Source organism: Lissotriton vulgaris, chromosome 9, assembly GCF_964263255.1.
Source record: "Lissotriton vulgaris chromosome 9, aLisVul1.2, whole genome shotgun sequence".
Classification (NCBI taxonomy): Eukaryota; Metazoa; Chordata; class Amphibia; order Caudata; family Salamandridae; genus Lissotriton; species Lissotriton vulgaris.
This window is the reverse complement of record NC_141697.1, coordinates 922,263,799-922,291,435: the sequence shown is the minus strand read 5'-3', so window position 1 is coordinate 922,291,435 and position 27,637 is coordinate 922,263,799. Positions and strand designations below refer to the sequence as shown.

At 43.9% G+C, this 27,637-nt stretch overlaps 1 protein-coding gene across 3 annotated transcripts in view; it reads right to left on the bottom strand.

Annotated features, from left to right (window-relative positions):
* Positions 1–27,637, bottom strand: part of LOC147692527 (SPARC-related modular calcium-binding protein 1-like) — a 404,947-nt gene that overhangs the window by 20,475 nt on the left and 356,835 nt on the right. For all 3 annotated transcript variants that reach the window (XM_086938744.1, XM_086938743.1, XM_086938745.1), the window contains one exon: positions 23,898–24,081. In XM_086938744.1, coding sequence (XP_086794870.1) covers positions 23,898–24,081 — 184 coding nt within the window. The remainder of the gene's footprint in view (positions 1–23,897; positions 24,082–27,637) is intronic.

Here is a 27,637-nt window from a genome sequence, read left to right as displayed (position 1 = left end):
AATCCGTCAAACATAATAACACACTCACAGCAAATGCACTCAATTAATTTACTACAAAAAAAACCCTGGTTGTCAGCATGCAACGTATTGACAGAAGGAACATGGCGGCCGCTAGCTAAACGGCAGCGGCTCGGCTCGGCTCCTCGGGTGATGCATTAGAGCATAAGGCATACGCATGTTTCCTGACATAATAATCTGCAGTTAATGTTCCTCTCCACTCAGTATGAATCTAAAAAGTGTAAAAAACGTACTCCTTTGTGAAGGGACTCAGATGGCTGAGAGGCTCAGCTCCGGATGTGGACGCGGCTGGAGTGCACGGTGGGCGGAGGCTGCTCGAGCACGGAGAAAACGCGACTCGGCTCTGCTTCTGTTCCTGTTCCGGGTTTCGGGTGTGGGAGACAGAGGCACAGACAGCAAAGGAGGTGGTGTGAGTAAGGTAATTGTAGTAAAAGAGAGAGCTGTGGGACTGAGAGGAGATATCAGGGTGGGTGCCGCTGAACAGGTAGGAAGCTGTCATTTTCGAAAATACATCTTAAAAAGTATTTGCAGAAACTCCTTCAGTACAGAGAGTTTTTCTGAATTACAAAGAGGGGAAGGCGTTCCCGGGGGTACTGGCAGATGGATGGATGGTGATACTTGCAAGGATGCTGGAACTGTTGCACAGGAGACCACGAAATCAGTTGAGGGAACACCGCAAAATAAGGTTCCAGCTCAGATACAGAGTATTAAAATTAACAGATACGCGCTCAGAGCCAGGTTGGTATTAGACCCCCTGCAGGAAAAACCTGGGTATCCCCCTCGCATATCATCCCCCCATCTCTGAGGTCAGATCGAGTAATAAACAGGACAAAAATAAAGCCTGTAAATCTGACGAGGGTGTAGAGGACTTTGAGGTAAGAGCACAAAAAAGTGACACTGGTGTTAGTAGAAGGAGGGCGAAGGCCAAGAAGGGTACACCGCCCCAGATAAAAGTTACGCCTTCGCTGAAAACATATTACAAGGTCATGGCTACCAGTACTGCTTCAGCACCCCCAAAACCTCTAAAATCTCCTTTAATCCCTACACCTAAACAAACTAAAGCAGAGCAAGGGAAACTCTCCTTTTCTGATATTAGCTCAGGAAATAAAATGAAATCTGTGAGTGGAGCAGCAAACAAAACCTCTAGTGATTTGGAGGGTAAAGAAGCCCCTATGATGATACATCCGGATGTAAGTTTGTCAAATAAATATTCAGCTTTGGTAACTAGAATTCCCGAAGAATGTGCCACGCCCCGATTACCTGCAGGAGAGCAGGAAAAGCAAGGAGTTTCAGGAGAAACATCAGGGGGAGTAGTAAACAGTGATATCACCTCTAGTGTACCTCCATTAACAATTCCAGCAAGTACCAGCAAATCAGATGTTAGTAATTTGGATGTGACTTCATCTACATTAGCAGATATTCTCCTGACCATGAAGGAGGAAATAACTAACAGATTTACTGTCTCGGAGAACAATCAGGCAGAGATGGCTAGTAGTTTCTCAACATCTGAAGCAAACCAGGCGGCAATTCAGACCTCATGCGAAGCACTAGCTAAGAGATTGGACGATGTTACTCTGAGAACAGAAGTTATGGAAATGGAAATTCTGGTGATAAGGGATTTGCTGCGTTCTACGGAAGTGGAAGTAGCAAAATTGAGCGCACAGAATCGAGAGTTAAAAGAAGATATTGAACGCTTAGAAAACCACTCTCGATGGAACAATCTAAAACTGCTGAACGTCCCTGAAGCCCTGGAAGGGGCAGACTTAAAAGGGTATGTGATCTCGTTGTTGAAGGGAACTGTCCTAAAAGGTGCCGAAGATGTAGACCTGGCTCGAGAAATCCAAAGGGTACATCGTGACCTTCTCCGAACGAATCCAGCTAGGCAGAAACAGAAAAAAAATCTAACAACATTTCAATGTTCCAACAACCACTACAAAACCCCATCTACCACACATACACACCCTTCTACCCCTGCTACCACACAATGGCACCGTCAGTCTCACACAAAACACAAATCTCTCCAATACCACCAACACATCCACACATCACTAACGCAACACAAAGCCACATAATACATAACTTTAATCCATCCAGACACACACTCCCTGTTCATACAAATCACCAGCTCTTCTATATACTTGCTCCTAACAGACCCCTTTCTGTCACCCCAAACCTATCCTCAGCCCTCCATTATATCATCCACCTTAACCCGCCTCCTTTTTTTAACCAAAATTACACAACCAAAGAATTCTTAAACTTCACTCCACCACAGATATGGCATCGTCCAACTATCAAATCAAACACAAATGCTCATAACTCCTGTCCATCCCCGCTCACACACCACATACACTATTTATGAAAACAAAACTTCCACTCACCAGTGGTACTGTACATACAAATCCTTCTCAGAAAACCACTATATCAATATGTCCTCTCACTACTCTACAAAAACAAAACATAACACACATACCTTCACATCAAATGTTCTCACACACAATGTCATAATAAATTCAGTCACAAATTAGAAACATACACCCACTACCACCCTCCTGACTGTACAATTAATACACATCCTAAACCACCTTTACTCCTAAATGTTCTCTCTTCGCCAACACCTACTAAAAATATACCAACCCAACAACTCTAATTCACCGCCTCTCATCCACTGCACAAATTAAAGCCTTAAAACATGACCCACATGCTCAACTACCTCCTGTAAACCATGTACCGTCCACCCTAAACAGACGCAGACAAAATAAACAACATGAAATGAATGAGTGAATGAAAATAAATTTCTATAGCGCCACTAAGCCCAATGGGCGTCAAGGCGCCTAACCAAATGAAAACTAGCTATTAAAATATACTCTTAGTGTGGGTAGGCCTTGATAAAACACCAGGTTTTCAGCGCTTTTTTAAAAAGGGACAGAGAGGGTTGGGTCTTAATCTCCTGGGAAAGAGAATTCCACAGTCTAGGGGCTACAATGGAGAATGCCCTATTACCCCAGCGTACCCTTCTAGCACGAGGAACCACCAGCAAATTCTTCTCCGAGGATCTGAGAGGTCTACAGGGCAAGTAGCGAGTTAGAAGGGCACCTAGAGGATCCAGTGGCCCGTCTGCAAGAGCTCTGTATGCTAAGCATACAATCTTGAAAGAGCCAATGGAGACTCTTTCTGGCCATTGTTGCGGAGGATGCATTGGGAAGTGCGAGAACAAAACGAGCAGCCGCGTTCTGCACAACCTGAAGTCGCTGAATGAGTCCCTTGTAGGAGTCTGCATAAAGTGCATTGCAGTAGTCCAACCTGGAACCCACCAATGCCACCACCATCTGCTTGCGTGCTGAAGGGGAGAGATAGTGAAGTATTCTCTTAAGAATTTTTATGACCCCCTAACAGGTGGCCACTGTTCGATTGACCTGTAGAGTCATGGACAGAGAGGTGTCAAAAATTACGCCTAGGTTTCTAGCTGACTGGGAGGGCGATGGACAGGTTCCCAGCACTGACGGCCACCACTCACTAGACTAGACATCCTGGTCTTTACCAAAGACCAGAATCTCAGTTTTGTCGCCATTCAACTTCAGGGAATTCTGGAGCATCCAGTCCGAGACTGTTTGCATGCAGATCCTAAAGTTGGTGGCGGAGGTGGAAACCGTGTGGGCCAGTGATTTGTGTGTCATCGGCGTATGACACCACTTCCATCCCCAGTGATTTTACTAACCTCGCAAGGGGGGCCACATAAATGTTAAATAGGGTCAGACTAAGGGCCATGCCACTGTCGACATCTTCGCATCTCTATGACTTTTACGCAACAAGGCTACTCTACAAAAATAACACAGCTCACCAACTCACTCTTAAGTCTTAACCACAATGTCCACCACCTACACGTGCAGGCCCAACAACATTCCCTCTAAGCCTGATGGATGAGGAGTAGTCTATAGAAAAACAACACAATTGCCATCCTCATACAGTTAACACCAGCATTAATGACATGCCTGCCACAACTTTAAAAAATACTGCTCACACTTCTACAAAACAAAGTCACACCACCACCAAAACACAATCTCTAAATGGCCTATTAATAAATGCTCCATCACTTTCTAACAACAAGATCACATCTATGATCGACTCAATGGCACAGAACCTAACTTCATATTTGAATCATGGTTGGGAGATGACTTGGCTCCAGTGTTGCATGAAGCCATTCCTTCAGGGTATCACACTATCACACAACATCATATAGGCAAAAGAGGAGGTGTAATACCAGTTATATACTAGCAAACAATAAACCTCACCAAAGCTGACAATATTTCCATATAGGGTGGTGAGGCCCTCATCACCAGATGCAACCCTACACCAACTTCCTCTGGTAACCTCTCCTCTTTTATAGACCCCCACCTAAGAATACAAAATTCCCAGACACATTTCTAGACACAGTTTAAAACCTTATATTATAACACTACACTCCAACCTATAGATTCTTGGTGACATAAACATTTGTTTTGACAAACTTAATATGTCCCATCCAATAACTATCATCATTGGCCTAGTCATTCTGAACCTACATCAGATCATACATAAATCCCCACACATCACTGGGCACATCTAGATATCATTTTTGCAAATCCAGAACTATTTACCTTTTAAAGGATTACTCCAGTCACATAGCAGACCACAATTTTGTAGCGTTCCAACATAAAACACAACAAATCAACACACCTAAGAATACCTTACATGCATTCACCTATCAACTTTTGAACAAACTCAAATTTTAATATTTAGAAACACAACTAACATCCAACACAGATCTAGACTCAATAAATTCCATTCAAAAACGTTATGAGTGGCTACAGGAAGTTTTATATATACTAATACTACTAAGAACAAAGAAACAGGCCAAAAGAAAACAAGCATCATGAAAAAATACAGAGCTAAAAAAGATAAAACAACAAATTAGAAAGCTGCAACGCACTTGACTCAAATAAAACAACAATTAAGGCAAACTTCACCTATGCAAACTTAATGGGATATACAAGTCATCAATCAAAAAACGAAAAAAAAGGTACTATTCAGACAGAATTGAAAATGCTAAATGTACAAATAAAGAATTTAACCCCTTCGCAGCTGGGGTAATTCCCCTGCTGTGCTGGGGGGCGGGGGCGAGCACAACACCCCGGAGCTCATGACGAGCTCAGCGCGTCACACAGCACGGTGGCGCTGTGCTCATGATGAGCTGAGCTCGTCATGACCGCGCCCGTTTTTCAGAACGTTCTCCACAGCGGGGGAATTAGCCCCACGTGCGAGCGTTGCACGGCTCATGACGAGCTGAGCTCGTCATGAGCACACGAGCACCATGCCTCATGACGAGCTGAGCTCGTCATGAGCATGGAAGAGGTAAATAAGATTCTCATTTTCTGTTTTGGAAGGGAGAGACAAAGCCAACGAGGCTGACACGTGACTTGAGTGGTATGTTTATGCCTTGGAGTTGAATGATAAGTAATGTCTGCAGATGGTCACTTTTGCGTAACCTTCTGATTTTATATGGGTAGGCGGCATACTCGCACAAGTGCGGATGACAAAACAGACACACACCTGGACACGCTGGGCCCAATTCACAGAACTAATCTGAGACAAAATCCTAAACTTACTACTTTTGGTATTCACAGAATGCACTTACTACCTTTGGTTAAACTTACTACTTGTGGTTAAACGTACTACTTTTGGTATTCACAGAAGGCATTTAGTAGTAGTAAAATTTACCAATCCGTGTACAGGATCGCTAGAGTTGGTGCGAAAATTGCACCCATGGAAGTGCCACGGACCTGTTGGTAATACTGGATGTCAAACATAAGGAAGTTCTGGGTGAGGCAGATCTCAAGGAGTTGTACTATAAATAGAGTGGGTACTATGTGCGGTCGTGGTCTAGTGTTTAGTATGGTCTCCTCAACTAGAAGCGAGCCTCTCTGGGGTATATTTGTATAGAGAGACTCTACGTCCAGGGTACATAGAGACTCATTTTTGTGATTGAAGGGGTGGTTCTCAATCAGGTTGATCATATGCATGCTGTCTCCGATAAAGCATGTGGTTTTAGGAACAAAATTGTTTAAGAAAAAATTGACATAGTGTCCTAAAGGCTCTAAAACAGAGCCACAACCAGACGCAATCGGTCTACCTGGGGGATTGTCCAGTCTTTTATGAATCTTGGGGAGGGTATAAATGACTGGAGTTCTTGGGTTGGTGATGTTCAGAAAATTAAATCTGTGCTTACTCAGATAGCCATTCTCGAGGGCATCCGTGGTGAGTTGTTTAATCAATGTCTGTATGCCTTTGGTGGGATTACAGGGGAGTCTACAATAATGATCGGTATTTGAGATTTGGCGTAGTAGCTCGTCTTTGTAGTTTTCAATATTTTGTAGCACTATTCCACCCCCCTTATCCGCTGGTTTAATGATCATGTTGGTGTTGTTTTTAAAGGTGGAGATGGCAGATTTTTTTTCAGGGAGATATTGTATGGTCCCTTTAGGTGGCCCATCACTGCCACACATCTACCCTCTGGATCTATCAAATGCCCTGTGTGCTGGAATGGCACCCTTGTCCGGATCCAAATCAGTGTACCCTGTGCATAAGCTGAGAAAGTAGTATTGTAGGCTTCACCTCTCCATCTTCTCTGTAGCGATGCTTCTTTTTTAGCTGTTGGGTGCGTTTCTTGTAAGAGCGCTATATATATATACCTCTCCTATTTAAGTAAGAAAAAACTTTACACCGTTTCATGATTGTGTGATCCTTCTTATATTCCCGGAGAGGAATGTATAAGTCCTGGGGTTAGCCATCTCTACACCTTGTAATCACTCATGTGACTCCGCTCTGGGAGTGCGAACCCACCTCCCTTCAATGGCCTCCTAGTATAAGCCATGATGACTGAACCTCAGGGGACAGAACTCATGTTTTCCATACAACCAACATTTAACATTCGCCCCAACTCCCATTCCCCAGGACAAGTAGGCAACACCCCCCCATCCAAACTTGCAAACTACTCATCCACTCACGGGAGAACCCACGTGTAACTCGGTCTACGGGTATTTATTTGATGAGTTTTATATAGCGCTGGCTAGACCCGAAGGTATCAGAGCGCTTCACATTAGGAAAAAGCGAGTTGCAAGTTACAACCTTTCACATAAATTACAGAATGATTACAAAGTCGAGACAGGAGTTACTAGAGAACACAAAAGTCAATCCCCAAAAAGACCAAAAGAACTGGAAGTTCACAGGAGGAAGACAGTAGCAGGAAAAAACGACAAGAAATATATTCCATGTCCGGCTGGGTAGGTGACGGCCATAGCAGTGCGGCAGAGCCAATCTCCCCTATAGCTGTCGGTGCAGCTCCACTGGGAATCAGCCATGTGGTTTGGGTTCCGCAGGGTTAGAATGAAGATCATGAAGTGACCGAAAGTCTTGAGTCCAGCAACGGGAGGGTGGAGATGATGAGGATGTCATGCTAGGAAAGGATATGTAGCTTGCCTGCCATCTTACAGTAGCTTCACTCCTGCATGTTGCTCCTCTTCTATACGGTGGGCGCCAAGTCAGGGTCAGGCATGTCTCATCTTGGGCACCATGTTGAAGTCAGGCAGGGCTTATCTAGATGTCCACACTGTCATCTTAGGCCCCCAAGCCCCTATGATTCAATTAAACATGAACTTGCCCCACAGGCTAACCACTTCCTTGCAGGGAGGCCGCTCGCAGTGGCAGTATGTATTCCCCACTAGCTGTGGTCACAAGGACTCAGGCGGGTGCTATCAGCCGCGCATTCAATCCGCTCACGCAGAGCACTCACTTCTTCTCCGCTTCTTACCGTCGTTATTCTCATTCAGCAGAGGGGGTCTGCACTGTGGATCATGAGGAGCGGTGGCCGCCAGGGCAGACTCAAACAAATGTGCCAGCTTCCGCAATGGCAATTGTTTCCCGATGATTGCAGGCAGGCAGGTCCTCGGCGATGGCAGTCATTCCCCCACTACGGGGATAAATCGGCAGTGCTGTACCTTGGGGACGGAACGGAGGCTCCGTAGATAGTCAGAACTAGATCCAACGGTATCGTGGCACCTATCATACGACCTCCGGGAGCAGGCTTCTCCAAGCACCATTTTGGTTTACGGTCGCCTAAGCTCACGAGTATTTCGGCTTGTTTCTCAGCTCAGCAGTGATTAATGGGGACGAAGTTGGGTTCTGCAAGAGCCGCAGACATTCCGATTTCAGGGATTGCGCTTTTGGTGGGTTGTAAGTGCGGCGGTGCGCCGCTGCGGCTTTTATGCACGGGCTCACTGCGGAGCATCAGCTCCAAGCTGGTAAGGCAGGGCCATGCTTCCTGACCAAGCTCTTCCACCCAGCCATCTACAAAAGTAGTATCTTTCCCCCCTCAGAGGAAAACAGTCATTCTTTCCCCTCTCCTCCCCATTTCTCTATTCTGCGTCCTGCATGCAGCAACTTCATGTTACCAGCATCCAAACTCCGTCATATAATTTCATCTGAAATCCGTGTTGTCACTTTAGGCAGTTCAATGCTTGAGTCTCCAGACACAGTGAACCCATTATCACAGTCGTAGTATCATGCCTCTGTGTCTTCCTCCATTAGCGAGGGACTTGCACTGCTGCCCCTCAGTGAGGCGCCCACCTTCATTGCTCACTGCCGTTCCTGTCAAACTTCTTCCATTGTAGGGACAGCTGTGTTTCGATGTCTGGGCCTGCGTTTTGATCTAGATCTATGGCGGTGCCCACTGTGAGTGTTTTGGCTAGGTTTAGGTTGTGGGCGCTAGTCTAACCTGTTCCATATTTTTGTAACGACTAGAAGAACAGCGTGCCATCCGCTATTGCCACTCTTAGTTTGGCCAGGAATATCATTGCATACTGTATACAATGCTGTATGAGCTTTTTCTTTGCTTATAGAAAGGATGATCGCTGCCTTTGCACTTTCCTCGAGAAGTCTCAGAAGATCCAGACTATACTGTCCTCTACAGTGAGGTCCCCTTTGCGCCCGGCCTGGTTTAGTATGTGGTCTTTATATTTATAATATAACAACTGGGCCACTGAAGGTCGTGGGTGACCAAGGGAGAGGAGGTCTCGCCGGGACTCTATATGCTTGTTCCAGGCCGAAACATGTTGAGAGACCCTCTACTGCTGCCTTCTCCCGCACCCATCGTTCTAAACATTCTACCATTCTGTTTCCTTCTACTTGCTCTGGCAAGCCCACCACACAGCCATTGTTCCGGCACAATCTATTTTTAGCATCCTCCATCCTCAATTTGCGACTTTGGCTTCTAGGGTGGCAAGTCGCTCAGTCGCTGACGTCAACATTGGCAGTAAATCTGCTAGGTCTCCTTCTGTTGTGGTGACTCGTTCAGCAAAGTGGTGATGATCATCCCATCAGAATTCCCAGATCTGTCATCAGGGTGTCTATTTTAGTCTCTAGAGCCTTTTGAGAGGCAGTTTTAGATTGCATGATGTCCTGCAGAGTCCATTGTAATGGTTTCTAGGTGCAATACTTGGAAGGTTGTTGATATAAAACACAAATTGGTTGTTCATTAACCTCATCCGTGCTGCCCCGATTTACCGCCGGTGCTGGGCCCCAATGTTAGTGGGTGTGGTCATGAGGGAACGGTTCAGTCATGAGCACAGCCCGACCGATGCTCATGATGGAACCGTTCCGTCATGAGCATCGAAAGGGTTAAAGAGTGCCTATGGACTTTTCTTGAAGGAAATGAACTTTGAAGCAATAACCGCTCCTTTCTGTATAGGTGGTTGTGGATAATACTTCTATTCAATTTCCCAAAACAGACAGTTCTGTAAACATGTGAAAACCCAATCGATTTTGTAACTACTTGCTGCTATGTAAAATTCTTATTACACTAATTCACAAAGTGTTTTCTGTGAATAGTTGTGTCCTGCATCAAAAAAGGTGTGACTCTTCAAAAACGTTGTCTGTTGGACTCGGAGTTTTTGAAACAAGTGTTCTAACTAGTAACAGGAGTACTATTGAAACAATACGCTTTCCACTCAGTTATACTGAATCAAAATCATTCTTGGTAGGAAATACAAAATAACTATCAAACTATAGAGCTGATTCACAAATAACATGAGTATGATAGCAGATGTAATGCTACTATCAAAAAAATCTGCATCCAATTTCAGGGGACTAAAACTGCAATTGGATGCGGGTAAATGTAAATTTATCACAGTCCCATATAAAGTACTCCTGAATAATAAAAGCACAGTATTGGAAACAAATGTTCGAACAGTAACTAAGCATGAACACAAGCCATATTGCACTGAGTATAGATCACCCAAGAAGCCTTGCATTGTTCTGGGTCGACATTTAAAACGTTTTAAACTAATTGCTATGGGCAATTTGTGTTTTGAGATTCTCAAATTGCTATTTTTAGGGAATCGCAAATAGAGAATCGTAAAACGCAATGTAGGTAGGATTAGCAAAACTTTTTGCAAATCCTACTGATTCCTTATTTGTGCTTCGCAAATTGAGATAGGCAAATAAGGAATACCTTCTCATTCATTCCTATGGGCTAGAAGGCCCATAGGAATGAATGGAAAGATATTCTCAATTTGCGATTCTCAATTAGAGAATCGCAAATTGAGAATGCAATTGGACACCCTTTTGCACCCCTGAAATGAACATGTGTGCATATGTGGCCCACATACATGCCCTAAGGGCATGTATGTGACCCCCATGGCACTTTAAAAAATGCCAAAAACTGCAGTTTTTCAAAGAAATCGCAAAATACCACCAACCTGAAGTTGGTGGTATTTTGCAATTCCTTAAGCCAAAATTTGCACAACTTGGGTGCTTCCTACATTGCATTTAAGGAATCCCAATTTGCGATTCCTTTAATGCAATAGCAGAATAAGGAATTGCAAATTTTGCAATTACTTATTTTGCATGTGGGTTTTTGTGTGCTACATAGCATACTGTCCTAATTGCGATCGCAAATGCTGAAATTCTGCGAATTTCAGCATTTGGAAGCGCAATTAGGCTTTCTACATATGGCCCTAATTCTTTATTAACATCTTATCTGGATCTGTATATTGATGATATTTGGTGTCAGTGGTGGCTCCTCCACTATGGCAGAGGAGTGTCGCCCCACTGCTTCCTCGCAGTGCGAGAAGGAAAAACATAAAATTATAATCACTTTTAGTTATTATCATTTTACGTTTTGGCTGCTTTGCGGGCGTGTGGGTGGGGCTGCTCTGCTCTGCTCTTGGGGTAGGGAAGGAGTGGTTTGCCCACTCCTAAATGTGCAATGTCTGTTTGGTCGGCTCTCCCGGGAAGCCCAAACCAGTCAAGTGCACTCTCCCCGTTCTCCATGCCGGCTGCATTACAGCCTGCATGGAGAACATGCCCACCATTCCAGCCCCTGGCTGAGAGTTGTGTCACAGCGCTCAGACCAATCACAACGCTGCATTGAGCATTGTGATTGGCTTAGGGTAGGGAGCCTGGCTGCCTGTTTCCTTTTCCTGAAGTCAGAGGTGGGAGAGCAGAAGCAGAAACACAAGACCCGACGGCAAGGTAAGTTATTTTTTTCAATTTGTTTATGCTTACTCCCTACCGCAATAATCCCCCCCCCCCCCGCCCCCCGCCAATGAGCCATGCTGGCCGCCACTGGTTGGTATAAAATGATATCTTCTCCCATGTGCATCTATTAGAAAATCTGATTGTTAAATTATAGTGGGGAGTAGCCACAGTCTTGACGTGAGTCTTGTCTCAGTCCTCCGGAGACAAAAAATACCCTAGGTCCCAGCTTTTACTAAACGTTCTTATTTTCTGTTGCTACAAACTTTCCCATATATTCAGGAAAGCATTTTGGGATACCAGTCATGGGTCTGGTTGCAGGAAGACTCACCACAACTAAAGTCAAGATCCACAGCAAAATGTAAATTTAAAACTAGCAAAATGTAAATTTAAAACTAGTTCCTGATATTGCTGTACAGCAGGTACTTCTTCGTGGGAGAACAGGTCCTTCTGTAAGCAGCAAACACACAAGAGACCTTTCATAGACATTTCATTGGCACAAGGAGGCAAAATGTCAAGTGGCGCCTGGTCTATGGGACCTATTTGTCAGTGACTCCCTACTTTGCAAAACAACCTTAGGCACTATTAAATACTGTTTAACTCCGGTGGGTAACAATGGGATAGATCTATGTTTGTGCAAAGGTTAATAGAACAAAAACGTTTCCCTCCTAATATAACCTGATCACATTACATATGACTTGGGAAAGGTGAAGCACACTAGCTTAGCCTTCCTTGCATTATAAACAAAAAACATTTTCTCTACTTTACAAATGTTAAAACTAGAACTAACTTTGAGACAAAATAAGTGTGTTTGAATTCTATTTACGTTCTCATTAGTTTGCTCCCTTTTTAAAGGATTTCTTTAACGACGCTTTTATTATGAGTGTAAACATAGGCATAAGTAACAGATACATAGTTTATCTTTTGCACTCGGTTTACTGTATGATCTAATTTGTTACTATGCAAAAATCTTTATCTAATATGGCCTGGATCCTATCACAGCAACAGGGAATATGGTGAAAAGTACTTTTGCCTATTTTTGCATGATCACTCACTCAAATAAAATGGCCCTAGGTGACCACAGAACCCAGGCTGCTTGGCTCGTAATCACAGTGGGGCAGATTTTCAGAAAGTTGTCAATCTGTGCCTGGAGATTTTCTACTTTGTAGTTGTAGATGCAGATTAACTATCGTTTGATATTCATAAATTCGTTTCCAGTTTACATCTGCAAACGTTCTCGGTTTCTAGGAGTAAGCTAGGGAAAGTCGTGAGAATTTTATTTTCCTAATCGAAAATATACAAACACACACACACATCTCTGCGCTTGAAAAAAGAGCTACCTACACTGGGATGACATATTTACATTTTAAAATATTGACATATTACATATTACAAACCCTTACTCCCCAACAATGCTGAAGGTGTTCCCTACCCCATCCATCCTAGAAATGCATTTACCCAGTGCTTAATTTGAGCAGGTGGTTTCCAGTGCCCGGCACCAACACTTAATTGTCAGCACTGGCGCTTGTGACAACCTGCCACAATGTGGTGCTGTCTGGCTAATTTAGAGATGACCATAACAAACAGCTAATTATTAATGCAGTATACTTTAAAAATGACTATTACCTGCCACCCAGGCCATTCTTATAGCTTTGGGGGGCCGAAAAAGTCCGAATTGTCACACTTGTAGGAGTGTGATGGTTAGTAGTTGTGTTGTTACTGTCATTGGCAGCTTGGCAGGGGCAATGTGTGGTTTAAGCCTCAGTGGTCCCGTGTCGAGAGCCCTGGCACTTTTTTGTTTTCAAAATAAGCACTGCATTTACCCCAACTCATGAGTAAATGTCCACCCGTTTTGGGGGCTTAAAGGGCTCACCGAGGAGCTTGTCAATAGCTATAAACATGTAACTATAGGGGTAACCAAACGTTTGCAGCATCCATACCGGACTGCCAATTGACCTCCTACAGAAGATATTTACAGAGACCATTGTGTGAGTACATCCTTTTGCACGCGCTTTTGTTAACTGGGGTCACTCTCTGGGCATTGGATGGCTTCCTTTGAATTCCAAACTTCCTCCAGGAAAATGAGTCATTGTGACAGAGAAAGCCACTTAACTGCTGACAGCTGACTTTAGGTTTGCTGCTGCAGTTGGTAAAGTGTTTTTTCGGCTCTGACGCTCCTAAAATACTCAACCCCCTTTAAACAACCTAATGGAGAAATACAATCTTCCCATTTTCTATTAAAAACTCTCCGTCTTCCTCACATATACCCCATTAATACATACTTGTAAATAGGAGGAAAACGTGCATTTTACGTCCTCACCTAATTGCAATTCAAAAGGACTTGAAAAAGCCCTTTTAGAAGTTGGAGATACTTTTACACATTGTATAAAGCCCTTGCGGTCCCATGTCCTGTGGTTTTGTGAATCACAGGGTTTGCGACTGAAAAGGGCTTTGTACACTAGTCCTTGACCGGCATGACCAAAACTGAATGTACCTTTTAAACTTACTGGCTGTTCACTGGACTTATCCAGAGATTCCAAACTCAGAATCAAATATGGGAAATCTGAAACTCAGCTGTGGATGTTTTTATGTTTGGTAAAGGGAATCATATGCAAGAAGGTATATTCCTTGTCTAAATCCAACTTTAGATGGGGAAGTCATAGTAATAAACAACACATGCAACACTTCCTCTCCAAAACATTTAACTAATGTTACGCCCAGTCACCTTCTCTCCTACATTTGTGCTGTGAAATTTCACACACAAGTAACTTTTCATCAACTACAATGTTGTGTTCAAAAGTTTTTATTGGTTGTTTCCAAATAAGCAAGAAATAAAAAATAATACAGACATTGAAACATTAACTACAATTTTAACCTGTGGTCCCAGTAACTGTAAATATTAAACAAATGGCCAGGATTCCCAGGTGATGTGCTCTTTTAAACTTTCACAATCCAATCTGACCATCACTGTTTAAGAATCTTGCTTCCATTAATTTTGTTTACTAGACCTTACCTTAACCCGCAGAGAGCTAAATATGAATATATTATTATGTACTGTTCCATTTTAGAAAGTAGGTAACCTGACAGCATTATAATTTACCACTTATACATATTAGACCAGGTATTTACTTACTATAATATATGAGTCCGTGATGAAAAATATAACAATGAGGCAGTGACAGGCCCTGTCAGGAATAGTAGTGTATGTGCCATTGAATGTTACACATGCAATGTGTTGTAATTATTTAATATTGTGTCATATTCTTCATGGATGTCAAATTATTTTCAACACCATTATATTCAGCTCAACGTGAGTCAAGTCAATTCGTTTCAGTGAATAGCAATATGTGACAATGAGTTGCATAACCATTCCATCATTTATATTAGTCATCTCAATGTGTGTTACATACATTTCAGTGCTTTTCATAATCATTTCAGTCCATGCTGGTGTCATTTAATCATGCTAATTATGGTCCTGTCTCACTGTCAAAGAACAATACCCTACTCACCATCACGACTCGTGTGTCTTATTCAGTTCAGTTTATGTGTCATATATAATATTTTGTGTTCATTCTATTATGTTTTGTGGATTTTTTGGTCCATGTAACTATCATTTTGGTGTGTGTCGTACTAATGTTAGTGTATGCTATGGTATGCAAGAAGTGTCCCATATCGAAAGCTGTCACTGTGACATAATTGGCATCCCATATCAATCGGTTTCATATTGCATAAGCTCAAAAAGAGGACTCTTGTGGGAACATTCGACCTACTTTAAGTTGTATTGTATGTATGGTACTTGCACTTATACTACCCATGATGAGGTGTTGACATGCTTACACCATGCAGCACACTGCTCCAGGACCCCAAGCTTAGTCTAGCATGTATTAGTTACTGTTGGGAATTGGGATTATTCTTCTGCTCTCAAGGAAACCATCCCATGCATTTTCTTAGGTTTGCAGTAGATTCCATTAACAGAAGTTAGCAGGTGGTAAGTGAGTTCATGCAGTTAGTGGTATGTGATCATTAGTAGGTGGTATGTAAGCTCATGCAGTTGGTTAATAGGATTAATAAATGATGAGAGGGGATGCAGGGGAATTCAAAGAAGTTTCTTATGATCTTGCCTTTAAAGCCTAATTCCTGGGGCATACCTGGGATGGCCAAGATAGCGGTTACTCTTTCTTGAGCTTCCAACTCAACGGTGCTGGCGGGCAGTTTGACTCTGTGGAACTGCCTTGGGAGACCCTGAATGTGGGAGGACCCGGACGAGCCAGCCGGCATGGTGTGACCTCCTGGGACTGAGGCGTGGGTTGTCGGGCAGCTGTCCGTCAACACAGTGAGCATAGTTTGAGACTGTGCGACTTGGGGAGGCCGTGGAGAGCCGGCCCATCACCCAGCAGCGTTACTGGCTGTGGTGCCCAGCAGGGACATTGGAGGCAAAAATGGCATTGGCAGCTGTGACTGCAACATTGGGACAGGGCACAGGACATGCCACATGGGGCACTTTATCCTTGATTGGATCTGACTGCGATAGCCGTGACCATTACCCAGTGGTGCTATCGGCTTGCGGGCCCAATCAGGGACATTGAGGGCCAGACTTTGCCCTTAGGACAGGGACGAGGGCTCCACCAGCATCGATAGCCATGAGGGAACAGCTGCATTGGGTGCGCCACATGAGTCAGCTCTTCTTTGGTTGGGCCTGGCTGCGGCATGGCAGCCATGAACTACTGGACCCGAAAAGAGGTGAGGGGCTCCACCAGACAGCTCCATAAACTACCTTGGAAGCCAGCAAGGACGTATGGGGCCGGGGCCCTGCACCATCGATGGTGTGTGGGGGTGGCCCGGAGTGCCAGCCGAAGGCCCCTAGGAGGAGGTGGGGGAGATTTGGAGTAAACCGCATGGACGATGGGCTGTAAGCCCTAGCCTGTGCTGCAAGAGGACCAATACCTGTGGTTTCTGAAAGCTCGTGGCACCCGCACCCAGCTGGGGCAGGGCAGGCAGGCTGGAGTCCAAAAGGCCAAGTTAAAGCTAACTATCTGACCTCTTTAAGTGAGTTTATTATATCCAATACGCAATACTCTAACTATTCCATTCTAGGTGACTTTAATTTTCACCTGGAGGATTTTACCAATAAAGAAACTGCACAACCCAAAGACAATTTGAATTGTTTTAATCCTAAAGCATTGGTGAACGTTGCTTCGCACAACTCGGGTCACACCGTAAATGGTGTTTTTTCAAGCCATCGAGATTGCCCACGAATACTTTAAGTGGCAGGACTTTGTCAGTCACAAAAATTCGGCCATGAAATAAAGTAAATAACAAAGATCTCACGAATACCTTGCCATCTACCCAACCCCACCAGTCTAATGAGCCCAATGTGGATACGACTAAGTATTCTGATTGTATTATCACAGCAGTATCTGAGCTGGCCCCTTTTAAATACATACCAAGTCATAGGACCAAACCAACGGCACCTTGGTTCTCTTTGAATCGCAGAGAGCTTACACAAAAATGCCATAGACCAGAAAGGATCTGGATAAATAACCCAAGGACAAAAATAAATACAAACAACTTAATTAGGATTATAAAAAAACTAGCAGCCCGTCCCGACGTTGTCCGGGTATGAATTGCTGCCGGCCAGTAGTATATTGTTTTGTAGGATTTTGTTTTGATAGCATTTCTTATCTGTGACAGGCCTGTGAAACGCTCCGATTCCCAGTGCACTGTTGATGCACTTAAGAGTGCGCGTTCAGTAGTGTGTGAACTCGAGTTTCCATACTTTATTTTTCCTTGCAATATTATATAGCGCGAACTCGACAACATGGCATGAGCACAATATACATTACTGAAGAACACCTTCATTTGTGGTAGGCACGGGGAGACAAAGCGATTTGCCTGGAATCACAGGATGTTGAGCTGATGCCAAGATTCGAACGTAGCTCCCCAGTTCTAAAGTTCGCAATTCTAGAACTTGTGGCGGGAGGTGTGTCTAAAAGTGTATGTCTGTGCTGGCCATCAATGAGAAAGACCTGTGCATTTTTCAAATCGGTGGAGGAAAAATATGAGTATGTTGCTGGAGATGTGGGCCGCCATGTCACCAATGTACTTAACGGGGGAGGGTAAACACCCATTATTCCGCAACTTTCTTTCCGCATACCATCACTCCGCATACTTTCATTACGAAAATACCATGACTCTGCAATGCCATTATAACGCATGGCATTACATTTTACATGCTTTTACCACGCATACATTTACAACGAAATTTATTGTAAATGCATGAATGGTAAAAGCATGTTTTTATTTTAATGTTTGGATAAGGTAAGTATGGGTATAGGGGTATATGTGTTGGGGTACTAAGGTATATGTTTTGGGGTGTTTGGGTATTTTAAGGGTTCAGATATAGTTTTGGGTTATGGGGTACAGGGGTAGTTTTAGGGTTTAGGGATAGGTATGGGTTTTGGGGTACAGGGGTATTTTTAGGGTTCAGGGCTAGGTTTGGGTTTTGGGGTATAGGGGTATTTTTAGGGTTCAGGGGTAGATTTGGGTTTTGGGGTACAGGGGTATTTTAAGCGTTCAGGGCTAGGTTTGGGTTTTGGGTACAGGGATATTTTTAGGGTTCAGGGCTAGGTTTGGGTTTTGGGGTACAGGGGTATTTTAGGGTTCAGGGGTACAGGGTTATTTTTATGGTTCAGGGCTAAGTTTGGGTTTTGGGGTACAGGGGTATTTTTAGGGGTCAGGAGTAGGTTTGGGTATTGGGGTACAGGGGTATTTTAAGGGTTCAGGGCTAGGTTTGGGTTTTGGGGTACAGGGGTATTTTAGGGTTCAGGGGTAGGTTTGGGTTTTGGGATACAGGGGTATTTTTAGGGTTCAGGGGTAGGTTTGGGTTTTGAGGTACAGGGGTATTTATAGGGTTCAGGGCTAGGTATGGGTGTTGAGGTACAGGAGTATTTTTAGGGTTTAGGGATAGGTTTGGGTTTTGGGGTACAGGGTATATTTATAGGGTTAAGATGGGTTAGTGTTTAAGGGTGTTGGGGTATTTTAAGGAGTAAGGGTGGGTTATGATTATGGGGTGCAGGGGTGTTTAAAGGGAGCAGGGTGGACACCTGGAGCTGGAATGTACAGAACCTGGGAAGAAAAAACAATGAAATATTGGGCACAACGCTCGCTTTTTTTTTCTCCGTAATCCCGCGACCGCACACGCCCACCCATGCCCCCAGCACACGCCCACAGCACATGATATGAGACATGGCATGAAGGGCGGAATGTACCACACAACCCCAGCGTTTGTCACGCCCCCAGCACACGCCCACAGCACAACGCAGACACGCCCACAAGGGACTACTTTGCTGGCACGGTTCTTTTACCTTTTAAATGTATATGGTGGGCGTCTGCATAGCCTATGTCCTTCTGCTGCAACTGCCCTTTCCAACGCTGTATTGGGTGTTGTGATTGGTGCTGTGGTTCCTGAGATTACCCGCCTCAAAGGTTTGGGCTCTCTCTTCATTATATTAGTATAGATTGATAATTGAAGAGAAAGCCAAGTACTGTACTGATAGGATTATTCTAGAAAACAATTCCACAAGTGAATTGTTTAAAAGAGTTAGAAAGCTCTCTAGCCCTAACGTAACTACTACAGTGACAATGAGCCAGCTGTTATGTGGTAGCTTGGCTAGTTTTTTCAGAAATTAGGTTGAGGCAGTTTGTAAAGACTTCGACACGAATATTCATAGTAATTTCGCTCCTTCCAGAGAAGATACATCCAGGTTCAGTAAACAGCTCTGTGAGTTCCCGCTTCTTACAGAAGACAGAGTGAATGCATTTATCATCCTCACCAAATCAAGAGCGCCCTCAGACCCCTGTCCTCCAAAACATATAAAGGACATAGCTGAGACCCTTGCGGGTGAGTGGTGCGCTATACAAGTATCAATTTACATTTTACACCCATTATTATGAAACTAAACCACAGTGTCATCATCTCTGGATAAATGGCAAAGGTTTCCATACTTCCCCTGTTGAAAAAACTCTATTTTAATCCCTCAAGGAAAATATTTACTGCCCTATTTCGTTCCAACAAATGGCGGCGAAAATTCTTGAAAAGCATCTTAACATCGCTCTTTCGAAATTTCTAAATAGGAACAAGATCCTCAATGGAGCTCAACATGGTTTAGATCTAACCATATTACTGAAACAGCATTGGTGGTAGCTTCAGAAGAGATAAGACCAATAATGGATAATGATGGGAAGGCAGCAGGGATTCTTCTTGACCGGTCTGCTGCCTTCTACACTGTGAGCCGAGATGTTCTCATAGATTGCTTAGCTAATATTAGGATCTGCTGATCCCCTCTGGATCTCCTGTTATCCTTTCTCTCCAATGGTATACAACCTTTACAACGAAACTTTTACCACGCACTACCATTACAACGCAGTCATTACAACGCAAACCATTACAACGCATTGCGCTGGGGGGCGCTCTAAGATAGGGAATACGTTTAATTTACTATCCAACACCTTCCCTAGTGTCCACGGGGACTGGAGTTGGAATAGTAAATTAAACTTTTCACTATCCAGCACCCCAAAGCGATATGCGTTGTAAAGGCTTGCGATGTAAAAACCGCGTTGTAAAGGCATGCGTGGTAAAAGTATGCGTTGTAACGTCATACATCCTCTCCAATAGGTGTTCCTCATGGAATTCAGTTTAGAGTCCTTCTCCTTACCTCGTGGTGTTCCCTAAGGTTCATCTTTGAGCTCTATGCTTTTTAACATTTATGCTGCTCCCCTAGTTAAACTTATTCAATCCTCTGGCTTCCCCAAAATTGCATATGCAGACGACACTGCAATTATTGTGCCCATTTCGAGCAATGTAGAAGAGGTTTCTCAACGCTTCAACAACTGCATCTGCGCGGTTGACAATTAGATGAAATACAATAGCCTTAAGTTAAATACTGACAAAACGGAGGGTCTCCTCTTTAGGTAGGATACCTCTTTTTGGAACTCTTCTTGGTGGCCTTTGTCCTTTGGCGCTCTCCCTAGTCCAGTTCTGAAAGGTAGGAACATAGGGGTAATGTTCAATACCAATCTTACTTTCTGAGATCACGTTACTAAACTTACCTCGTCCTGCTTTTTAGTCTAAAAATGATGAGAAAAATTCTTCCTTCTACTCTATTTAAGTTGAAAAAATCTGTTGTCATTGCGTTAGTACTGTCTAGGCTGGACTATTGTAATGCCCTTTATCCCAGTGCTTATCTAGGTTGTCTAAACCAATGCAAGCTTTTACAAAATGCTGCAGCCTCGCTCCTAAAGAAGATACCCAAATTCCATTCAGTGTTTCACGCATTAGAGGAGCTTCATTGTCTCCTGGTCAAGAAATGTGTGGCTTTCAAGGCACTCTGTATGGCTCACAAATCTCTTCATGGGATAGATAGGCCCAGAGTTTTTGCGGAAGAGATTGACGTGATACATTCCTAGGATTTCCGTGCGCTCCCCTACACCCAGAACAATGGTAGTTCCCAATTGCAACAAGGTTTCATGAGGCGGCTGGAGCATTGTTCATTCCACTTGTAAATTGTGGAATACACTTCCTCTGAAACATAAACACCAGCAGAACGTTTCTAGTTTTTGAAAACAATTTACAATTTTGCTATTTTCAGCCTCTCTTTAAGGTTTGTCTTAGTTTGGTGCTTCTACCTGCTCAGATGACAGCGCCAAGACACCTTTGAGCAATTGTCGTGCTTAATAAACTGTATCAATATCAATATACATACTGCTGGCCTACAAGGGCCACTGGGTGACAGATGCTTCTGTTGGGGGACGTGTAGGGTGGGGTGCAGTTGGGGGGGGGGGGGGTGGTGTTTTTGGTTGACTTGGCTTCTTGTTTGGCTTATAGTTATTATGTTAATACCAACACATGGAAAATGCATATAGCAGCTCTGTTTATCCTGGAGACTCAATACAAACCCTACGCACTTAGCTCAGATTGCTGAATTGCTAAGAGATTACTGACCCCCACCCCTCCAAGACACTCACAAGGTACTCCCTCGCCCCCAATTCAAGACTTTACATAACCCACTTTGATGATCTTCACAGCTATGACATGGAACATGAACGGCTTGTTGTACTGTATTAAGATGGGCCCAGTCATGCAATTGCTCCATAGGTATGGTCCCAGGCTGTAATGCTACAGGAAACACACTTCAGGAATGCCATGGCAGATGAGTTTGTGAATTATTAGGAATCCCTGTATGCCGCAAGGCCGTGCCCCTCGCACAAGATAAGGAGTACCCTCATTATAAATATTCCTTGCCTGTTCTGACCCCCACAGACAGGGAGGCACATGAACAGCCAGACAATATAGTTAAACATCGCCCTAACAGAACTTAGTCCAGGCAGAACCCCAGGTCCGGACGGGTTACTCATTGAATATTACTGCAAGTTGCGCACACTCATTCTGCCCACTGTCCTGAATATGCTCCTAGAGGTGATCAACTGCTCCCCCGAACTGGACCTGCCTACTACCGTGCTCCTGCTGAAACCTGGCAAACCCCTGGACTAATGCATTTGTTACCGGCCTATCTCTCTCATTAACACTGAGGTTTAACTTTTCGCTAGATTAGAAGCGAGGCGTCTGACCCAAGTGCTTGACCATATGATCTATTCGAATCAAGGTGGCTTCATTCCTCGCCGAAGCACTAGACACTGCATTCGCAGAGTTCATCTCGATCTAGCCAGATTCCGGGAAACACAGTGTGCCACAGCATTGATGTTGCTCGATTTTGAAAAGGCCTTTGATTCCTTGGATTGAGCCTTTCTTCATGAGGTACTGGTCAAAATGGGATTGGGAACCAGATTCTGGGCCTATGTCCATACTCTATATGCCGGGCCACAAGCGCAAGAATGGGTGAATGGTATGGGTTAACTCAGATTACCAATCTGTCGGGGTACTAGAGAGAGAGATGCCCTTTGTATCCCCTTCTTTTTGCCCTGGCTACAGGACTGCTGGCTTGGGGAAGATTTGTGTTGCTCAAGTTTGGGGGTTTGACTGAGGGGTGGCATTGGAATGTAGAACAAAGTTTCATACCTCACATAAGAGACACTGGTAAGTTCATTACTTTGCATCACATACTTTTCCCACAAACTTTCTATGGATCTGCAATGGTATCAGTTTTATCATTTTTAAATAAATATAAATTTACCTCTTTTACAAATCAAATTTGTAACTTGCCTTTTCCCAGAAAGGAGAGCAGTTGATTTTCCTTTTTAGTTTAGTATGCCTAGTGTTCACCAAGTCTGTCACATATTTTGAGGGATAGTGTAGCTCCAAAAATGAAAACACAATTGCTTTCCTTCATTGCACACTCCTCTACGATACTGGGTCTGAGGGACTGAATGACTGCAGTCTGAATGTAATGATGAGAGACTGGAAGTTGACTGTAGAAATGGCACGCAATAAAGGCAGACAGGAACTGCTGTTATGGTGGTTCCTGTCAATGAAGTAAACGTTTGACTGATGGTACTATGAAACATGGCAGCCAGCCGCAAAACTTTCCCAAGGTTTTTTATTTTTCGAAAGCAAACTCCCACTGTGGGAGTTTGAGTCTGAAAATTAAAAAATGAATGACCCATACCATGGGAGTGTTCTTCCAAGGTGTGGGTCATTTTGTTTTTTTTTACTATATGTCCACAACAGGATATGCCTGGTGGTAATGCACAGTAAAATAGAGCCATCCTACTTCCCACTCTAAATAGGGCAAATGGTTGGAGGACTTACCTCCGACGAACCCCATCTCCCTTGGCCATCAGAAGAAGGCTTACATCAGTGGAGTACATTTTACTCTGTAGGTGGGGAACCTGATCATCTGCCCACCTTCAAATTGGGTGGTGGACCAAGAGTTTGTCGAAAACGATACTCCATGGCAACAGAGTACACTCTCCGTCAAACTCTAATTCCGCTCCATTTTTGTTTGCCTCAGTGTCCATCTGTGAATGCTTCATCTAACATTTGCCATTATTTGACTACATCTACTCATAGAGAGTATTTATTTTATTTTTTATTTTGAAAGTTTTATAGAGCGCGAACAAGATCCTTGCGGATATCAGAGCGCTTTACAAACATAGAGGTTATACAAACAATTAGATCCAAATGATCTTTCTTATAAAGATGGATCCTATAACTATTTCTTCCCATTGTTTCTGTTTGAGAAACGAGTGCCAAATATCTGACCACACCACCTATCCTGCAGTCTAATCCCACTTGTGACTGGCATTGCATCCTTTTGTGTGTTTGGCAGTGTATGTACCCTCCTAACAGAACCACTTACCGTGTGGAGGTTCCGGGTATGGGTCTCCCTGTGTCCGTGCGGGTGCACCAGCAGTATCCCGTTGCCTGGTGGCACTGCACAGATTTGTAGCTACCGTCTCCATCGCACTCCGGAATGAAGGCTCCCTCGTTCTGGGTGTCGTCCATAGCCTCTCTGCGTTCCTGCTCACAGGACAAGGGAGATTCTGCCCCCACAAAGAATAACGTTACTGCAAATTACAATCCCTCATGGGGTGCAAAGGTTCTGTTTACAGATCTGGGACGTAGGGTAAGGGAACTAATTTTTGTTACTACAGATAAAGCATGCTGAAAACACTAACACTACAGGAAGCTTCAAACGTTTTCATAATAACATCTACTTTTTCCCAATGTCATGTTGCAATCAATAACCAGAAAATGGTGGTGCCTTTTCATACATACAACAGGTTCCATAAAAGCTGTGCAGTCAATGCAACAGGAGCGCAGGTTTTTATTACACACTGAAAAGTCTCCACATGGTTGAAGCACAAAACATACACACAACAGATTCAGCACATGCAACTGACACACAAATTTCTCTCCCGCAGAAAAGGTGCAGCACAAGCTTCCCTATAACTCATAAGCAGGCATGCTGCACTCAGAGGTAAGTGCACAGTTTTTTTTGCCAAACTCGGTGGCTTGGAACTTTCTTCTCTCACATCGAGTGAATGCTTAACCCCTTCGATGCTGATGACGAGCTCAGCTTGTCATCAGCCACGGGGGGCGTGTGCTGATGACGAGCTGAGCTCGTCATCTAACGTGGCTTTTGAAAAAAAGCCGCGTAGCGGGAAAATAACCGCCGTGCAGGGCTGTAGTAAACCACTTGATTTGTTTTGGATTTTGTGTCTCCTGCTTTTGTTAGGTGCACGAATGAGCTAGGTGTGCTGCTATTGATAGATAGCCGCCCCTCTGTAACTCACTGGCTTGCATGCAGATTTAGGGCCCGAGTTAGAGTGTGGCTGAAAGGGTACTCCATCGCAACGGTGACAAAGTAACCTCTCCACCAAAATGAAAGTCTGTTGACCTCAATTTGGGGTAAGGCGGACCTTCATTTTGTCACACGCGGAGACTACTCCTACATAAATCTCCGACAGCCCAAAAGAGTAAGGGCGGTAGGAGGCTTGGCCATGTACCCACCCACCCGATTCAGAGTGGGCGAACACATGGACGGTTTTCACTGTCCGCCACCATCAGTAAACCCTGTAAAAAAACATTGAAAACTGCAAAATGCCCCCCTTGTCATGGGAGAAAACTCGGATGGCGAGGTGGATATTGTTCTTATTTTATTTTCCAAAACAAAATCCCACTTTATGTTTTTGATTTGGAAAATAAAATAAAACATTGTAAGTCTGCCATACGGCACTGGCATGTTAATGGATCAGCCAGGGGCGGCTCTAGGCTCTTGGTGGCCCTGGGCAGGGAGCGTAGGTAGGGGGCCCTGGAAAAGGGGGTACGGGGGGGCGGAGCCCCCAGCTCAGGAAGGTGTTTGGAAGTGGAACAGGGCCGGAGGCCGCCAAATCCCTGCCAGGGGCCACCACGCAAATATGTATCCATCCTCAAAGGATTATTATATTAAGGATATATATTGGTGTGGTGGCCCCTGGGGTTTGCTGGCCCTGTGCAGGTGCACAGCTTGCACATGCCTAAGGCCGCCCCTGGACCTGCTCATCAAACTTACAGAGCAATGCCAGGAGTCGCCATGGTGGTGGATTCTGCCAATCCTAGAGATGTCTGATGGGCTGGCGGACATCTCATAATTTGCCATTAATTAAACCCCGTCCATTATAATCAGGCCATAAGAGTGCGTCGATCCTTCCAGAAGTTTGGATTTTTTTTCCTGTGAATAGTTAGAATAGAAGGAAGAGTAGGAGTCGCCCCAGTAACGAGATGATAGTCTGGAGGAGGTGGCGGGGAGGAGGTGTGTCTCCTGAAGGAAGCAAATGTCCACCTGGTGTCTGAGGAGCTGTGCGTGCATGAGGCGTGCCTTGCGGTAATGATTCAGAACCCTGATGTTCCAGGTCCACAAATTTGTGTCAGTCATGTAGCAGCAGAAGGAGGGGAAGTAACATAATGCCGACGGACCTTAGAGTCAGGATTGAGTGCAAGTGTAGCAATGTATAGTGAAAGAACAGGAAATCCCTTGGGAACCAGTACACACATGCAGATTTCACACAAGTATACTATTCATTCACTTAATTCACATCACATTCACTACGTCTGTTCATACCATGATAAAGCCACAAAGTACAAAGAAAAATGATGTTACTACTCAATTAAAAGATGTAAGACACAATTTATTAAGCCTAATACAGTATCTTCTCAAGTTAAAAACACAGCAAAAGACTAGCCATTGGTCCGCTATTAAAAAACATGGGATTCACTTAATATTTCATGAAAATACATCCTATATTACGCATGAAAATAAACGAGTGCAAGGGCAAAAGTTAGACCTGACAAATTAGTCTTAACATATTACACATCCGTTATGGACTTATGCGTAAGAACAAGGCCTGGAGCAATCACTATTAATGCTTATCAGACACCTGTGTTCCCCAAACAGATTGTGCACATAAAAAATTGGCGTCAACGCGTTTCGATGGAGAAATCTTTATAGGTCCATCTTTTTCAAGACTAAAATGGATATACACTCAGTCTGGGAGTTTCTTTTTCATGCGACAACCTATAATAAGACATAAGTATTATTATACTATCACTAACACATACATATAACACAACATGTTGTACCTCGCATGTCTTCTTTAACCTTAACATGGGAATCTGGGATGGAAAGGACACAGAATACTGGTTAGAGCAAGAGCAGACTAGATGGGGAACACAGGTGTCTGATAAGCATTAATAGTGATTGCTCCAGGCCTTGTTCTTACGCATAAGTCCATAACGGATGTGTAATATGTTAAGACTAATTTGTCAGGTCTAACTTTTGCCCTTGCAATCGTTTATTTTCATGCGTAATATAGGATGTATTTTCATGAAATATTAAGTGAATCCCATGTTTTTTAATAGTGGACCAATGGCTAGTATTTAGCTGTGTTTTTATCTTGAGAAAATACTGTATTAGGCTTAATAAATTGTGTCTTACATCTTTTAATTGAGTAATAATATAATTTTTCTTTGTACTTTGTGGCTTTATCATGGTATGAACAGACGTAGTGAATGTGATGTGAATTAAGTGAATGAATAGTATACTTGTGTGAAATCTGCATGTGTGTACTGGTTCCCAAGGGATTTCCTGTTCTTTCACTGTACTGGTGCCCTAATCCCTTTGGTGTTAAAGGGGCCCCTCTTTTCTATTTTCACGTAGCAGTGTATAGAACACAGCAGAATACATAGCACGTTAACATGCCTAACTTTAAGTAGAGCAGAGAACAATACAAACTTTTTGCAAAAGACACAGAGAACGGAGCCCTGCGAAACAAAACCCAGACCCACCCACCGCCCACCGCCCACTCCAACCCCCCATATAGGTTGGGCATCCATCCCCCCCCCCCAGGAATCCAAACTGGGGGAAATAGGTACAAAAATGGGACTCATCCCTGTCGGGTGCGTGGGCACAGCCGAACCCCCAAGCCGTGAAGGCAGGGTGGCCGAGCATGGTGGAGCTCAGTGGGAGGCCAATTAGTGGGAGCATGGTGCATTCTGTGAGGGTGTTTTGTGAGAGCCACCAGCTGTGGTCGAGGTGCTGGGACACCTATACATGCCGTT